General features: G+C 34.1%; 1 protein-coding gene across 1 annotated transcript in view; it reads left to right on the forward strand.

Annotated features, from left to right (window-relative positions):
* The window catches only part of beta-PheRS (phenylalanine--tRNA ligase beta subunit), a 110885-nt gene that overhangs the window by 72836 nt on the left and 21740 nt on the right, over positions 1–16309 (forward strand). Inside the window, exon 10 of the mRNA XM_089089045.1 lies at positions 1174–1254. Within this exon, the coding sequence (XP_088945171.1) occupies positions 1174–1254 (81 nt within the window). The remainder of the gene's footprint in view (positions 1–1173; positions 1255–16309) is intronic.

Here is a 16309-nt window from a genome sequence, read left to right on the forward strand (position 1 = left end):
ATATATATATATATATATATATATATATATATATATATATATATATATATATATATATATATATATATATATATATATATATAGCACTACTATCACAACATATATAGATATATAGTAAGTATATATGTATAGTATATATATATAATATATATATATATATATATATATATATATATATATATATATATATATATATATATATATATATATATATATATATATATATATATATATATATATATATATATATATATATAAAAATCTCATCCGGGCATCCTGTGAAAAACATAAAGGCCTTAGTTCAATGAAAAGCTAAGAAAAAAACTCTTAATTTCGAAACTTGAAGGAAGTCATCTTTCTTTTACTTAAGACTATGTTATATACATTTGTCCCTATTTTATACCCCCTCCCAAAATTGTTGGACGCTATTTTAGTTTCGCTCTTATCAGTTATCTTCATGTCTTTTTATTATATGTAATATTCAGTATTTCTATTAATGTTCCAGAATATTTAATATGTAAAAATCGATGTAATATTTAATAGGATTCAATATTGTCCTAGTGTAATTTCTCCTAGTTTGTGAGTCTATAAATAGAATCCCTTTAAACTGGCTACTAGAATCTTTGTCCCGTGCCAAAACACCTCAGGCCAAAGGAATGGTGAAGATTCCATCTTCAACCCTTGCGAATTGTTCCGAGGAAATTCAAAACTCTTTTGCCAATGAAAATGAAAAAAAAGCGCAAATTAAATGATGGGTCTGTTATTTCTTCAACGCCATCTTTCGCTTTTATTTTACGAGCGTGAGCAGACTTTTGATGAAAAAAAGGCTTTGGGCTCTTTGTGCATAACCGTTTAATCATTGGGGACTTTCTTTTGTTTACCCCGTCGGTTGGTGTCCTCAAAAGCTAAGCCTGCCACCTGGTAATTCGACTGATTGAGGCTGGTTTTCATCTGTACCTTAATTTTCTTTCCACGTTTTTTTTTTAGTGTATTGTAAATAAGTGTTTTAACATGCAGTTGAAAATCCGATACAAGCGTGGTTTTATTGTATTATGGAGAATAAAGGAGTTATTTATTTGTTTATTTTTGTCTCTTGAAACTTTTTTTTTTCTGATCCACTTTCAGTCTTAAGGAATTTTGGGGAGTGTAAGTACGTATTTTCTCGTATTCCAGAATCCTCTCAACGAGTTGACGATCATGTTGCGACGCTCCCTTGCCGAAGCTTGTTTTACCGAGACTGTGACTTATACTTTGGTAAGACTTAATAGTTTTATATACACCTTTTTGTTATCACCTTAGCCTATTTTATTTCAAGCTTCGGTTTCTTTTCTATTTAGAGTGGTTCGTGGTAGGTATACCCTTAGTCTTTAGCAATATTACGAGCAATATATAATAATACTCGTATTTGGAAAAAAATGTCTGAAGCTCGTTTTAGTGAAAATCCCCCGGAATAGAGTATATGCAGTTTTTAAGAATGGTATATCATCTCTGTTTGGAGCTTCTATGCCCCCCCCATGTAGTTGGCATTTTTTTATATAAAAATCTTAAAGTCTCGTTAAGGAATAGTAACTCAGTGAGTCCTCGTCAAATTATTGTTAGTCTAGGAATTAAGCTATCAGTTCTGTCACTTCTCTATGGGTCAGAGGGGAGGAGCTGTTATGGGTCAGAGGGGAGGTCATTGTGGGAGGAGCTATCACTTCTCTGACCATTTATGGGTCAGAGGGGAGGAGCTATTATGGTTCAGAGGGAAGGTCATTATGGGAGGAACTATCACTTCTCTGACCATTTATGGGTCAGAGGGGAGGAGCTATTATGGGTCAGAGGGGAGGTCATTATGGAAGGAGCTATCACTTCTCTGACCATTTATGACGATGCGGTACTTAGTCCTCTATCAGGAATCTTGACTTCTTGTATTGTAAAGGGTAGTGATGTTTCCATTTTGTGTTAATCGGATGACCTGCTGAACTCAAGTTGGTCTGTTGCTAGTCTTCAAAATAGTTATGCTGTTATAGATAATAATTATAAGCGTATTGGTTTGTCCTTAAATGCTATTAAGTTGCAAGTTTTGCTTTTTAATTGTCCATTGGATCTTTCACCTCATGTGATACATCACTGCACCTTGGTGGTACAACTATAAACCTATTAGGGAATTGAATTACCTAGGCGTTGTGATTGGTTTTTCTGTCGCTTCAACCTGCAAGTTGATTATTGTCCGCACAGAGAAGAAATCATGCGGGGTATACGCCTCGCTTGTTCTGTCACAGGTAAACATTACAAACATTGTTCTGCTCTTGGCTAACAATGTTCTGCTATACTGGCGTAGCTTTGCCTCATGTACTGTTCCTTGCACCAATTTGGGGATCTTCTGACAACCACGGATAAGAATAGGATTAGAAAACTGTTTTTCAGGTTTGCCAAGTTTTTCAAATTCAATTTTCTCAACTGTTTTTCAAATTTGCTGGAAGCCGTACGTAGGGAATTTGCACAATTTCAAAAAATATTTGATTACCGACCTTATTTTTAGCGTTGATGGCCTCTAACCTGTGTAGTAAAGAGACGAACCACCACTGGACGGGTATTCTTTTTTGAATTGTTTGTGGTTTATGCAATATATTTTTGTGTATAGTAATTATTTTGTTCTTGTTTTCCTCTCTTTTTGTATTCCATCGTTTTCAGGTTGTGTGTTGTTGGGTAATGGAATATTTCATTCATCCGTTCATATTATGTCATTGTTTAAAAAGGAAAGTTTCGAGATCAAGGAAAGGATATAATTTTGGATTACTTTTAATTAAATTCTCTGTAAAATTATTTTCAGTTAGCTTTAAATTTTATAAATACCAGTTCACTGTAATAAAATGGCGTAATATCAGAAAGATTTTAGCTGAAAACTTCATTTCGTTTCATTTTTCTTTCATTGATTTGTTGTGAGTGGGGCAGGCAGAATACAACAGTAAAAAATAATAATTACATGCTATATAAATCAATGTAGTGAAAAAAAAAGATAAATGACGTAAAAGAGTTTAATAATTAACATATTGGAAGAAAATTTTTAAATGGTATGATAGACTTCCTGTACTGATGCCACAACATGCATCTACTTCAATGAGGGTCTGGTCAACCCCTTATGTGATTAAATAAAAAAAAAGTTTTTATCAATTAGTTAAATAAAAAAAAAATATTTTTATAGTATCAATTACATAAAAAAAAAGTTATTAATGACAGTAAATAGCGCCACTGAATCTTAAAATAGACGTAACTTTTTATCAAGTGAGTGGGGTTCTTCTGCCTCAACCCCCGGTCATTATGGTAAAGCTATACTAGTGATTAACTAAATAGAAATTATTTTATATTTGACGGGGTCTGCCCTCTTCTCCTCAATCTCAGAGACATCGCATCAAAATTCTGAGATAGCCATTCTGTAAAAAAAAAAAAAAAACACCCAAAAGTCCAATAATGTGTCTCCGGGGAAAGCTTGATCCCCTTTGGCAAGGGCTACGAAATTTGAAAGTTGCCTGCTCTTTACATATAGGTTTTATTATTGAGAAAAGGGGGCATGTTTGATCCAGGGGGTTCAAAAAGGCAAAGGGTATTAAGTTAAAACTTCCAGGGATTTTGGCGGAGATGTTAAAATTAATCAGACAAAAGGCGTTTGCCAAATAAGATGCTGCGTGTATCTGGGTTTTCAAAAAGGCGTATCTGCAACATCTCGGAAGGCTAGGGGTATTAAATTGAAACATTTAGGCCAGATTGAAGGTAATATTGAATTAAAGTACAATCCATTATTTGTATTCATGTTGTCAAAGGGCGTATCTGTTATGTCTCAGGAATGGCTAAGTGTATTAAGTGGAAACTTTCAGGGTATTTTGAAGAAACTTTTGATTAAATCAAAAGACACTATTAGCGTCCAGGTTGTCAAAGGGACGTAGTCTGAGGAAAGACTAAGGGTATTAAGTTGCAAATTTCAGAGAATATCGAACCAAATGGAAAGACTGTAGCTGCATCCAAGTTGTCAAAGAACGTATCTATACTATAGTGTCTCAAGAATGGCTATGGGGTATTGAAACTTTTCAGTTTTTGGAGAGCAACCAGTCCCCCTCCGGTCCCTTTTTTCCTTACCCGGCCTTCACAGCCCTGAAGACATACGATCAAAATTTTGGACAGCCATTTTGTTCAGAATAATTGAAATGTTTATTAAATTTGTCTCCCGGGATTACATGACTGCTGCCACAACCCCTGGAACAAGGGTCGTAAATTATGCAGTTTTTCCACTGTTCAGACATAAATCTTACAATGGAGGGGGAGGGGTCTGGTTCTTCGTGTCCAATTAGCTTGAAACTTCGAACGAACACCATTCTATGGGCCAAAATTAGTATAAAATTTGATGGGAGGGGATGCGTCTCAAAATAGGATAAAAACTCTTTGTTTTTGATTAGCTGTATGTCGAGTTATCTCATACAGATTATTCCCTTGGACGAGATTAGCAGATTTTTCCAAAATTTGTTCTCTGGAAACGACACTAGCACCTGAGTAATTCAAAAGTTGTTTTATATACCTATTTGTTAAATTATTTACAATATCTTGAGAGTGATTGAAGGCATCTAGTTTAAACTATGAGCAAAGATTCGAGGGTCAAGTTGATTTATAATTTTTACTTTCAAATTGGGTTGGAGGTAAATCAGAAGCGACTATCTGTATTCTGGTCTTTTGAATAGCATATCTGCAATATCTTGGGGAAAGACCTGGGGGATGAAGTTGAAACTTTTCGGTTTTTGAAGGGTAGTCGGTTCCTCTCCGGGGACTTTTTTTTTTTTTTTGAGAAAATGAGAGCGTTGGATAAGGACAGTTCAAATTTAGTCCTGGGTATCCGGGAAAGGTCTAATCAATTTCGTCTCAAATACATTAATAACGTTGTACTTTAAGCTGGTATGAGACTTAGAATGTATTCACATTTAAGTAGCTAGATAGATCAAAGGCATTATGTGCTGCCATGTTGTCAATATAGTGCATATAAAATATCTCAGGAGGGGTTTTAGATATTAGATGAAACTTCTAAGAAATGTTAGGGGGAGGGAGCAAGTGGACGCCGAATTGTGGCTTGGGGAAAGGATAGAGCTAAATCAATAGACACTATAGTATAGTTTTCAAAATACAATCTCCGCAGTATCTCGCGAAGGGAAATTAACGGCTTATGGAACCCAGTTGAAGGGGGGGGGATAAATAGATTTCAAATTTTGGCTTGGGGGACCACGAGGAGCTTATCAAGGACAATATATTTTTGAAAAGAAGTGGTTCTGTTGATTCTTAGTGCCATATATGCTGTTTTTATTTTGATATGCTTTAAAATTTGATGTCATGAAGATATCTCAAATAAAATTTCCGAACCTAGGGAACCTCAATCGGGAAATAAATCTTGTATTGATTCCTGCTGTTTTGTTTCTTTTTTGTAACAAAAAGAACCTTTTCTACTAAGTGTGATCAAAATGCATTTATTTAAACAAACTAGCACTTGAAATGAAATATAACACATTAAAATTATTGGTCTATTTATCAAAATTATAAGAATTGGTCAATTAATGTTTGTCTATATTCTAGGTTATAAGAGGATGGGGGTCAAGATGGCTTCAGCCCTATAGTAGGTCAAAAATAGATATTCAATATATTTAGAGTATGTTTTTCCCTCCCAATCCTTTTAAAATTCTTTTTTAAAACTATTATACAAATTTGTAATTTTTTTTCCAAAATATGAATAGTAAGCCATAATCTCAATTCTGAAGCACTAAACCGAAAAAATAAAAACATTTCCTCGCATTAGCTATCAAAACAAACAATGTCAATTAAAAGCGAACAGATATTAATTTAAAAAAAATTGTATAAAAAAGATAAGTTCCTCAAAGAAAAGAAAAGAGCTAAACTAAACACAAGACGAGCAGAAATAGTTTCATATGACAATTCAAGCATAAAACGAACAGAAACTACAATGCATAAATAAGTCAAACATAAAACGAATCAGCCTACTTTTATTAGATATTTTGTGCAATTAATTAAAAAAAACTTTCCGAAAAATAAGTTATTCAAAAAAAAGTAAATGCCATTTTAAAATTAAGCTTAGCAGATACAAATACCTTTTAAAATTCAAACTCAAAACGAACAGAAATTAAATAAACAATCATAGCAAAAAACATACAATAAAAAATAATATAAATGAATGAATAGATCTTAAAGCGAGTAATGCTTAGATTGAATATGAAAATCAAGCTTAAAACGAAACAAATATTTTGCTATTAAAGTCTAAATGAAACTTAAAACGAACAGAAATTAAATAAACAATCAATGCGAACAAACATACAATATATATTAATGTAAATGAATAAATGAATCTTAATACGAGTGAAACTTAAATTGAATATGAAATTCAAGTTTTAATTGAATATAAATAAGTACAAACAAGAGTTTGGGTATCGCCTCACTGCCGAAACCTAAAAACTACTGCGCCATTGGAGCTTTACTGAAAACAATTCTTTGAAATATTTTCACTTTTGTAACTTTAAGAAATCAAAAATTAATTATGATTTTAGGGGATAAATATCAGCATATGTGTATTAAATTGACAATTCACATTTTTTTTTCAGTAAACTCATTTGATTTTTTTTTTCAGTAAAGTACAAATTATATTCTGGCTTTTAGAAAGCATAGGGGTTTTGAACCCTACTCACATTAATTTATGCTCGTTTTGAGTTTGACTCTAATACTTATTTTAATTTTTGTTCGTTTTGGGTTTCAATTATTTATTGATACTGATTTGGGGTAGTTGTATGCTTGGTAGATTATATGATAGTCCGGATGCCAGGTGTTGAAAATGTGAACCATACCACGACGGAATGGGGCTGCTACGAGAATTAACCTACCCTCCACCCCCTAAATTGACCATGTGGATTCAAAAATACCAATGGCACTTGCTTGCGAGTGGTGGGACACGCCGAAACTTGACATTTTATTATATTTTGGTGTTTCATCAAGAAAATGGATGTTCCACAAAGTTTGAGGTGCAGTTTTCCGCTCAAATAGAAATGCCTAGAAGCCATAGAATGTTTTCATAACAAACTAACACGATTAGTTACAAAAAATGACAGAGTTAAAAAAAAAATGGCAAAACTATATGAGTCTCTGAACAGTCTTGGAAAATATAAACAAAATCAAATTGATTATTAGATAAATAATGATATTAATTGTTGACATATCCATCAGATCAATATTTTTTTTTCTCTGTAATTTTTATTTTCTTTTTCAATGCTGTAAGAACTGGAAATTAATAAATTTGTAATACACGAGTAATTCGTTTTCAGTAAAGCACCAATGACGCAGAAGGCTTTAGGTTTTTACAGTTAAAGAAGGGGGCAGTATCCTAATTTTTCTTGTAGTGAAACTATATTTGTATTGACCAATCTTGAAAAGAACTAACAAGTTAAACTGAATATTTGATACATAATGATATTAATTACTCAAAGCTCATCAGTCAAAATTTTACTGTAATTTTAATATTTGCTTTCAATATTAAGTACAAAAGAAAACATTTATAATATAATTCGTTTTCAGTAAAGCGCCAATGACGCAGTAGATTTTAGGCTTCTGCAGTGAGACGATACCCAAACTCTTGTTTGTAGTTATTTTTATTCGATTCAAACATGATTTGCATATTCAATTTAAGTTTCACTCGTTTTAAGATTTATTTATTCATTTACATTAATGTATATTGTATGTTAGTTCACATTGATTGTTTATTTAATATATGTCCGTTTTAAGTTTCATTTATACTTTAATAGAAAAATATTTGTTTTCGTTTTAAGCTTGATTTTCATATTGAATCTAAGCATTACTCGCTTTAAGATCTATTTATTCATTTATATTATTACTTGTTGTATGTTTTTTGCTATGATTGTTTATATAATTAAAGTTCGTTTTGGGTTTCATTTATTCTTTAATAGTAATTTCTGGTCGTTTTGAGTTTGAATTTTAACGGGTATTTTTATCTTCTGAGGTTAAGTTTAAAATGGCCATTAATTTTATTTTAAAAACTTATTTTTATGAAAGTTTTTTTTTAATTAATTTTTGTTATTTTTTGATTGCAAAAATTTTCAAGTTTTTATTGCATGGGGGGGGGGGGGTGCTTACTGTCCGATTATTTTTTACTTTAAAAAACGGATCTAGAACTTTCAATTGGAATCGAATGAGGCTTTTTTCAAAGTCTATACGATTACCTCTTTGATAAAAACCTTATATATGAACAATAGACAGCTTGCATAACTTGTGGACAGCGATTGACAACAATGAATGGATTGAAAAAATAGCTCCAATAAGGGGGTTTACACCTTTTCACTTGCTGACACAAAGGGATCACGACTGTTTGGAATTGACCTTAATAGGAATTTGTGTTCCAAAGCAATTTTGCATCTATCACAGAGTATGTATTTCAACCTTAAATTTGGACAATTATAATAGATTTCCTATGTGTTCTTCCCATACAAAACCCCTTCCCATAAGCTATAAACCCCCCTTAATAAGTTATGCCCCAGGGCATAACTTACAACGCCTACCCCCGGGCCCTGGTGGGCTGTGTTGACACTGGAGTTTTTTGTTATCAGAACTTTGAACTATTTTAACAAAATGTCTATCTCAAAAATTTTATCTGATGCATTTAGGGCGTGGAGGAGGGAGAGGGGCTAGTTGCCCTTCAATGTCTTTTTGACTCTTAAAAAGTGAACAAGAACTTTCAATTTTCAATCAAATGAGCCGTCTCTAAAGTTTATACAGGCGTCTCTTCCACAAGGAATAATATGAAGGATTCGGAGAATCTTTAAATTACAACCCTTGCCCTGAGGGCTTTGGGGGAGTTGTAATCCTCAAAGACCTAATTCCTAGAACTTAAAACTACGTTTAATAAAATGGCTATCTCAAAATTTTGATTGGATGTGTTTGGGGAAAAGGCGGGCGTGAGAGGGGGGTTAGTTGCCCTCAAATCACTTTCGACTATTACAAAGGGCACTAGCCCTCGGAATTTTCAATCGAATGAGCCTTTTTTGAAGTTTTTACGACACCGCCTTCTATAAAAACCTTATATGCCCCCAGGGCATAACTTAAAACCCTTGCCCTGAAAGTTGTGGGGGATTGTCCTCCTCAAAAACATATTTTCTATCTGGAAATAAACTACGCTTAACAAAAGGGTTATCTCAAAATTTTGATTAGATGTGTTGTGGTAAGTGATGGGTGTGGGGGGGGCTAGTTGCCCTCCAATCACTTTCGACTATTAAAAATGGAACTAGCCCTTTGAATTTCCAATTGAATGAGCCTTTTTTGAAGTTTTTACGACAACGCCTTCTATAAAAAACCTTATATACCCCCAGGGCATAACTTAAAACTCTTGCCCTGAGGGTTGTGGTGGAGTATCCTCCTGAAAAATATATTTTCTATCTGGAAATCAACTACGCTGAAGAAAATGGCTATCTGAAAATTTTGATTAGATTGTTTGAGGAAATGATGGGCGGGGTGGGGGGAGGGGGCTAGTTACACTCCTATCACTTTCGATTATTAAAAAGAGCACTAGCCCTTTATATTCCAATCGAATGAGCATATTTTGAAGTTTCTACGACAACGCCTTCTATAAAAACCTTATATGCCCCCAGGGCATAACTTAAAACCCTTGCCCTGATGGTTGTTGGGGAGTATCCTCCTCAAAAATATATTTTATATCTGGAAATAAACTACGCTGAACAAAATGGCTATCTCAAAATTTTGATTGGATGTCTTTGGGGGAATGATGGGTGTGGGGGGGCTAGTTGCTCCGATCACTTTCGACTATTAAAAAGGGCACTAGAACTCTCAATTTCCAATCGAATGAGCCCCTTTTGAAGCTTCTACGACGACCCCTTCCATATAAAGTGCCTCTGGAAAAAAAAAACGATTAATAATACATTGAAGCCGTATGGCCTTTACTATAGGCAACGCTACAGTGTTGCCTCTGATTTTGGACCGCACCGCTTAAGATACATATCGTTTTCAATGAAATGCTCCTGACACTCAAGCCGTTTAGAGGTTTTGAGAGAGACGGGGATGGACAAGTAGCAGTATTCTTATGTGTAAGCCATAATTTAACTTGAGATTTATTTTTTGGTGTGTTGTTGATGTTTTGACAAATAAAAACAGTGTTCGTTAATAAAAAAAATTGAGCAAAAGTTTTTTTTATTAATTTTCTTTAAAGAATAAAATTTTCTGCTCATAAGTTTTAAAAGGCAAGTTGGTAAATAAAAGACTTGCAATTACACATCAACCCCATTTATTGTACTCATTACTGTTTCCTATAACTACTACTACTACTAACAACTCATCGCAGCACCAAGCCGCCTGAGGCCAACACAGCTACGCACGCTCCTCCTCCACCCCAATCTATTCAAAGCCTCCCTTTTTACACCCGCCCACGAAGTTCCCATTTCCTTTAAATCTTTCTTTATGACGTCCTCCCAACCCAGACGGGGACGACCTGCTTTCCGTTTAGCCCTAGATGGTTGGCCGAAAAGAACAATCTTCGGCAATCTGTCATCCTTCATCCGAACAACATGCCCTAACCACCTCAACCTTTCTTTCATTATAGACCTAGAAAGCGGTATTGAACCACATTTTTTGTTTAGCTTGTTGTTTGACATACGGTCAGTCAGCTGGGTACCCAAAACAATCTTTAAACAAAGTCTCTAGAAAACATCTATAAAATCTTCATGCGCCTTTCGGAGTGTTCATGCTTCAGAGCCATATTTGACTTCTGTCCTCACTGTACCTTTTAATATTCTAATCTTTTTTTTCAGACTTATCTTAATATTCTTCCATACTTTTTTTTAACTGTTGAAAAACACCCTGAGACTTCGCTATTCTATTTTTAACATCTTCACTTCTCCCACCATCTTTACTAATAATACTACCAATGTAAGTGAAACTGCCCACCTGATCAATCTTTTCATTACCCAACGTCACCTTTTCATCTTCACTTATTCCTAGCCTTAGTGACTTGGTCTTCCTAACATTAATTTTCAAACCAATACTAGCACCCTGAACTCGCAAAACCTCTAAAACTTCATTCATTTTGCTCACACTTTCATCTAGGATGCTTAAATCATCAGCATAATCCAAGTCCAGGAGACTTTTTCCTCCCCATTTGATTCCGTGGTCTCCCATTGCCTTTCCTGTGCTCCTTAAAACAAAGTCCATCAAAATAATCCATATAAAGGGGGATAGAACACAATCCTGCTTAACTCCTGATTTAATACAAAACCAGCTGCTAACCTCATTTCCTACCTTAACCGCAGCAGTGTTATTCTCGTACAAAGCACTAATCACTTTAATGTATTTGTCTGGTATACCATACAAGGATAAAACCTTTACTAAAGCTCCTCTATCAACAGAATCGAACGCTTGCTCATAATCTATAAAACTGAGAACCAAAGGTGTTTGAAAACTTAGGCACTTCTCAATTATTAACCTAAGAGTGAAAATTTGGTCAACACATCCTCTACCTTTTCTAAAACCGCACTGCTCTTCTCTTAAAACTTTGTCTACGGCATCTCTCAGTCTAAAAAGTATCATATTACTAAGCAATTTGCTACCTACAGAGACCAGACTAATGCCTCGATAATTACCACACTCACTTTTATCACCTTTCTTATAAAGTGGCTTAATTAAGGTTTTCCTAAAATCGTTAGGTACTTCCCCTTTTTCAAAAATCATATTCATAATCTCCAATAACTTATTTCTAACCTTAGAGCCACCATATTTAAGAAACTCATTTACTACCCTATCAGCACCTGGACCCTTATTATTCTTTAATCCGTTTAGTACTGTTTCTAATTCCTCCTCACAAAACAAATCTTCCTTCACATCCAAGGTATCACAAACTTATTCATTTTCCTCTATATTTTTTACTGCAACTCTATCTCGGTTAAGCAAATTCTCAAAATGTTCGGCCCATCTCGCTTTAGCTGTTGTCTTATCGCTAATTGCCACCCCATTCCTATCTTTAACTGGGACAAGTACGGATTGACTACTACCTCTCAATTTGTTAACGTGCCAGTACAATATTTTACTATTATGCCGTCTAGCTGCATCTTCTAAATCCTCGGCAATATTATCCATGGCCTCCACTTCACACCTCCTTAGTTCATATTTCAATGTTTTCTCCACTTTCTTTACATTCCTTTTGTTTTCATATGATCTATCACTCAGATAATTCTTGTACAAGTCCTTTCTCCTTTATATTAAACTTAAAGCTTTTTCACTAATATTCTTAGCTTAAGTTCCAGCTTTCTTCCCTAATACACCTTCAGCAACTTTACAAATTATTTTTCTAAAATTATTCCAACCATCTTCCACATTCTCAAATTTTAAACTCTTAAGTTTAGTATTCAACTGGTCCTGGAAAGTTTCTATCACAGTCTCCTCCTTGAGTCTACTAGCATCCTAACGTCCCGGGAAGTAGGTAGCCTTCCGATTTTTCAGCTTTAAATTAACCCGAGATGGTGATCTTTACTTTTAACATCAATAACAGCACTCCTATATACCCTAGTATCTTGTATTGATCCTGCCAGTCTTCGATTTACTATAACATACACCATATATGTTTCCTATAAACTACACCATAAATGTAAAGAGATAGGAGGTGTCCCCCCCCCGCCCTCATATACGAAATAGTTTTTTTTTTTTTAGAAAGGTTAGATGTCTAGATACCATTCAAATGAATGCAAATTTAAATACATGGAGACTATTTTTGGCTGCTTGTCATCCATCCTTCATAAAATGTCTCACCTTCCATTCCATAGCCCTAACTTTTCCTTTCTTCTTTCCTTAACTGTCTTGACTTTTCTTTTATTGTAATTCTAGAAATTACTATTGTTTCATTAAGATTGCATTACAGCGAACCACTTTTTTCCAACTTATTAATGTTTGATTAAGTTTTACAATTGTATGTTTACAAATCCTCTGTAAAACATAAAGTACGTCTTCCTATACCTGTCAAACCCCCTAAGTCTCTAATTCATGCTTCCCTACCACTCATTACCGTGGCTTCCATATATTCAGATTGTATAAAGGGCATATCTGCAATTTATAAGGAACAGTTAATGGCATTACATTGAAATTTTTTGGCATATTGGTGGGGATATTGAACGAAATTGAAAGACACTAATTGCTTCCAGGTTGTCAAAAGGACGTATCTGTAACATTTTGGGCACGACTAAGGATATTAAGATGTAAGATTCACGGAATGCTTGAGGCGGTGTTGAACCAAATCAAAAGAATGTATCCAAGCAGTCATAAGGATTATATCTGCTATTTATCAGGAAAAGGTTAGGATATAAAGACGAAAGGTCAGGACTTGTTGAGGGAAAACAAGAGCAAATAATTTCTTAGACTACACTGCTTTTCCATTTACGAAAATTAAGCAAGAAATAACGGGTTTTAACTTTAATAAAGCAGTGAATAAATACAACAAAATAAACACTTTATTAAACAAACACTCCGAATATTTCGGCCCCACGTCCGGAGACGTGTGTGAGGAGACGAGTGTATCAAACAGTTCGTGGTAACGAACTGTAAGTAAGGAGCGACCTGGCTCAATGGTAACCGAAACTCTAGAAAACGGGTTTTTGATACCAATAGATATATCAAAAGAATCAGGTTTTAATGCTGATTTCAAATATATAACTTTCATCAAGTTTAGTGCTACCCATCAAAAGTTACACGCCTGAGAATATTTGGCCGATTTTCAAAAAAAGAGGATAAGACGCCCTAAAAGCTATCGAACCTTACTGAAAATCAAACCATATTGTTCGGAGTATCAGAGAACACTATCGTAGAGTCATTAAGCTCATATCTACAAAAATGTGGACTTTTGAATTTTTGGCCAGAAGAAAGATCACAGTTGCGGGTTTATTTGTTTTTTTGTTTGTTTGTTTTTTTTTCCCCAGGGGTGATCGTATCGACCCAGTGGCCCTAGAATATCGTGGGAGGGCTCATTGGAACGGAAATTAAAAGTTCTAGTGCCCTTTTTAAGTGACCAAAAAAAATGGAGGGCAACTAGGCCCCCTCCCACGCTTATTTTTTTCCCAAAGTCACCCGATCAAAATTTTGAGATAGCCATTTTGTTCAGCATGGTCTAAAATATGATAAATATGTCTTTTAGGATGAATTAATCCCCCTAAGTTCCCTGAGGTTGGGATAAATTTTTTTAAATTTACCAATTTTTAAATTTTATTTTGGTTTTTGCGTATTTTTAATGATTTTTAATGGTGTTTTTTTTGGGCGTTGGGGTTGGTATGGGGGGGTCGGGGGTTATGTTGGAGGATCTGTTCATGAAGGAAGTTGTCATGGGGGAAGGGAAATTGCCATGAAGGGGGTGCCGGACTTGCCAGCATTATTTATTGGTTATTGGGAAGTATACAACCATTTTCAGGAAGGATTTTTTCTGGAGGGGGGGGCTAGAGGAGGGGGTTACTCTGAAGAATATTTCCGTGGAGGATGTTTCTTTGGGGTAAGGGACATTTCTATGAAGGGGGCGCCGGATTTCCAAGCATTATTTAAAATACGATCAGAAATTGAACTAAAAAAATCAAGTTTTTTCAACTGAAATGTAAGAAGGAATATTAGAACTTAAAACGAACAGAAATTATAACGTAAGTGAGGGGGTTCTCCCCAAGTCAATACCTCGCTCTTTACGCTACAGTTTTTTCTAGTGCTTTCAAAAGAGCTATTTATTCTAATTAAACGGCCTTTGTGATTCAGGGGTTTGTGAATTAAAAATTTTTTTTAACTTTTAACGTAAAGAGCGTGGTATTGACTCAGGGGAGAACCCCCTCATATACGTAATAACATATACGTAAAAAAAAAAAAAACAATAAAAAAACAAGCGATACGGCTCAATAGTAATCGAAACTTTTAAAAACGGAATTTTGATGTCAATAAATGTATCAAAAGAATGTGTTTATAATGCTGATTCTAAACATGTAAATTTTATTAAGTTTAGTATTACTCATCAAAGGCTACGAACCTGAGAAAATTTACTCGATTTTTTAAAGAGGGGGGAAATATCCCCTACAAGTTAAAGAATTTTAATGAAAATCACACCGTCAGATTCAGCGTATCAGAAAACCCTATTACATAGGTTTCAAGCTCATATATGCAAAAATCTGCAACTTTGTATTTTTTGCCAGAAGAAAAATATAGGAATATAGAAGTTAGTTACGTAAGTTAATTTGTAAAGACATCCACTTAGCAAAAGAAAAGTAAAATTTTTATGCAAATAAAAGCTGCATTAACTAAAAAACGATCAAAAATTAAATAAAAAAAACAAGTTTTTTAAACTGAAAGTAAGGAGCGACATTAAAACTTAAAACGAACTGAAACTATTCCGTATATGAAAGGGGCTGTCCCCTCCTCAACACGTCGCTCTTTACGCTAAGTTTTTTATTGTTTTAAAAAATAGAGTTGTGAAAAAGAGTCAAGACTTTAGCGTAAAGAGCGAGGCGTTGAGGAGGGGACAATCCCTTTCATATACGGAATAATTTCTGTTCGTTTTAAGTTTTAATGTTGCTCCTTACTTTCAGTTTAAAAAACTTGTTTTTTTTATTTAATCATTATAGACATTCGATTTTGTTTATACGCTAGTACATGGAAGTGTTATTTAATATATTTCCATTTATACATTGTGAGGAGACGAGTGTATCATTACAGACATTCGATTTTGTTTATACGCCAGTGCATGGAAGTGTTATTTATTTTGTGAGTTTTGATTGCTACTTATTAATTTATAATTCTTTTTTTTTGTTTTTTCTTTCTTTTCGTGTGTTTAGTATGTTGTATTTCGATGTAAGTTAAGTTTAAATAAAGAACATTTTTTGTTTCATTTTGTCCCTTTTTTCCGTTGAGAAAGGCTGCCGGACGTGGGGTCGAAATATTTATAGTGTGTTTTGTTTAATCAGGTGTTTATTTTTTTGTATTTATTCACTGCTTTATCAAAATTAAAACCAGTTTTTCTTGCTTAATTATTTCGAAAAGAAGAGCAAGACAACGTTAGTCCTCAGGCTTGAACAATTAACATAAGTTGGGCTCAAAACCCCTATGCCTTCCCAAGGCCAGAACATAATTTGCACTTTACTGAAAAAAATACAAATGAATGTGCATTGTCAGTTTAATATACATATACTGATATATAGTAATCAAAATGTTATTATTATTTGATTATTAAAGTTATAAAAGTAAAAACATTTATATTTTTTTC

This window comes from Artemia sp. Qi Xiang Cuo, chromosome 5 (assembly GCF_049724085.1).
Source record: "Artemia sp. Qi Xiang Cuo chromosome 5, ASM4972408v1, whole genome shotgun sequence".
NCBI lineage: Eukaryota > Metazoa > Arthropoda > Branchiopoda > Anostraca > Artemiidae > Artemia > Artemia sp. Qi Xiang Cuo.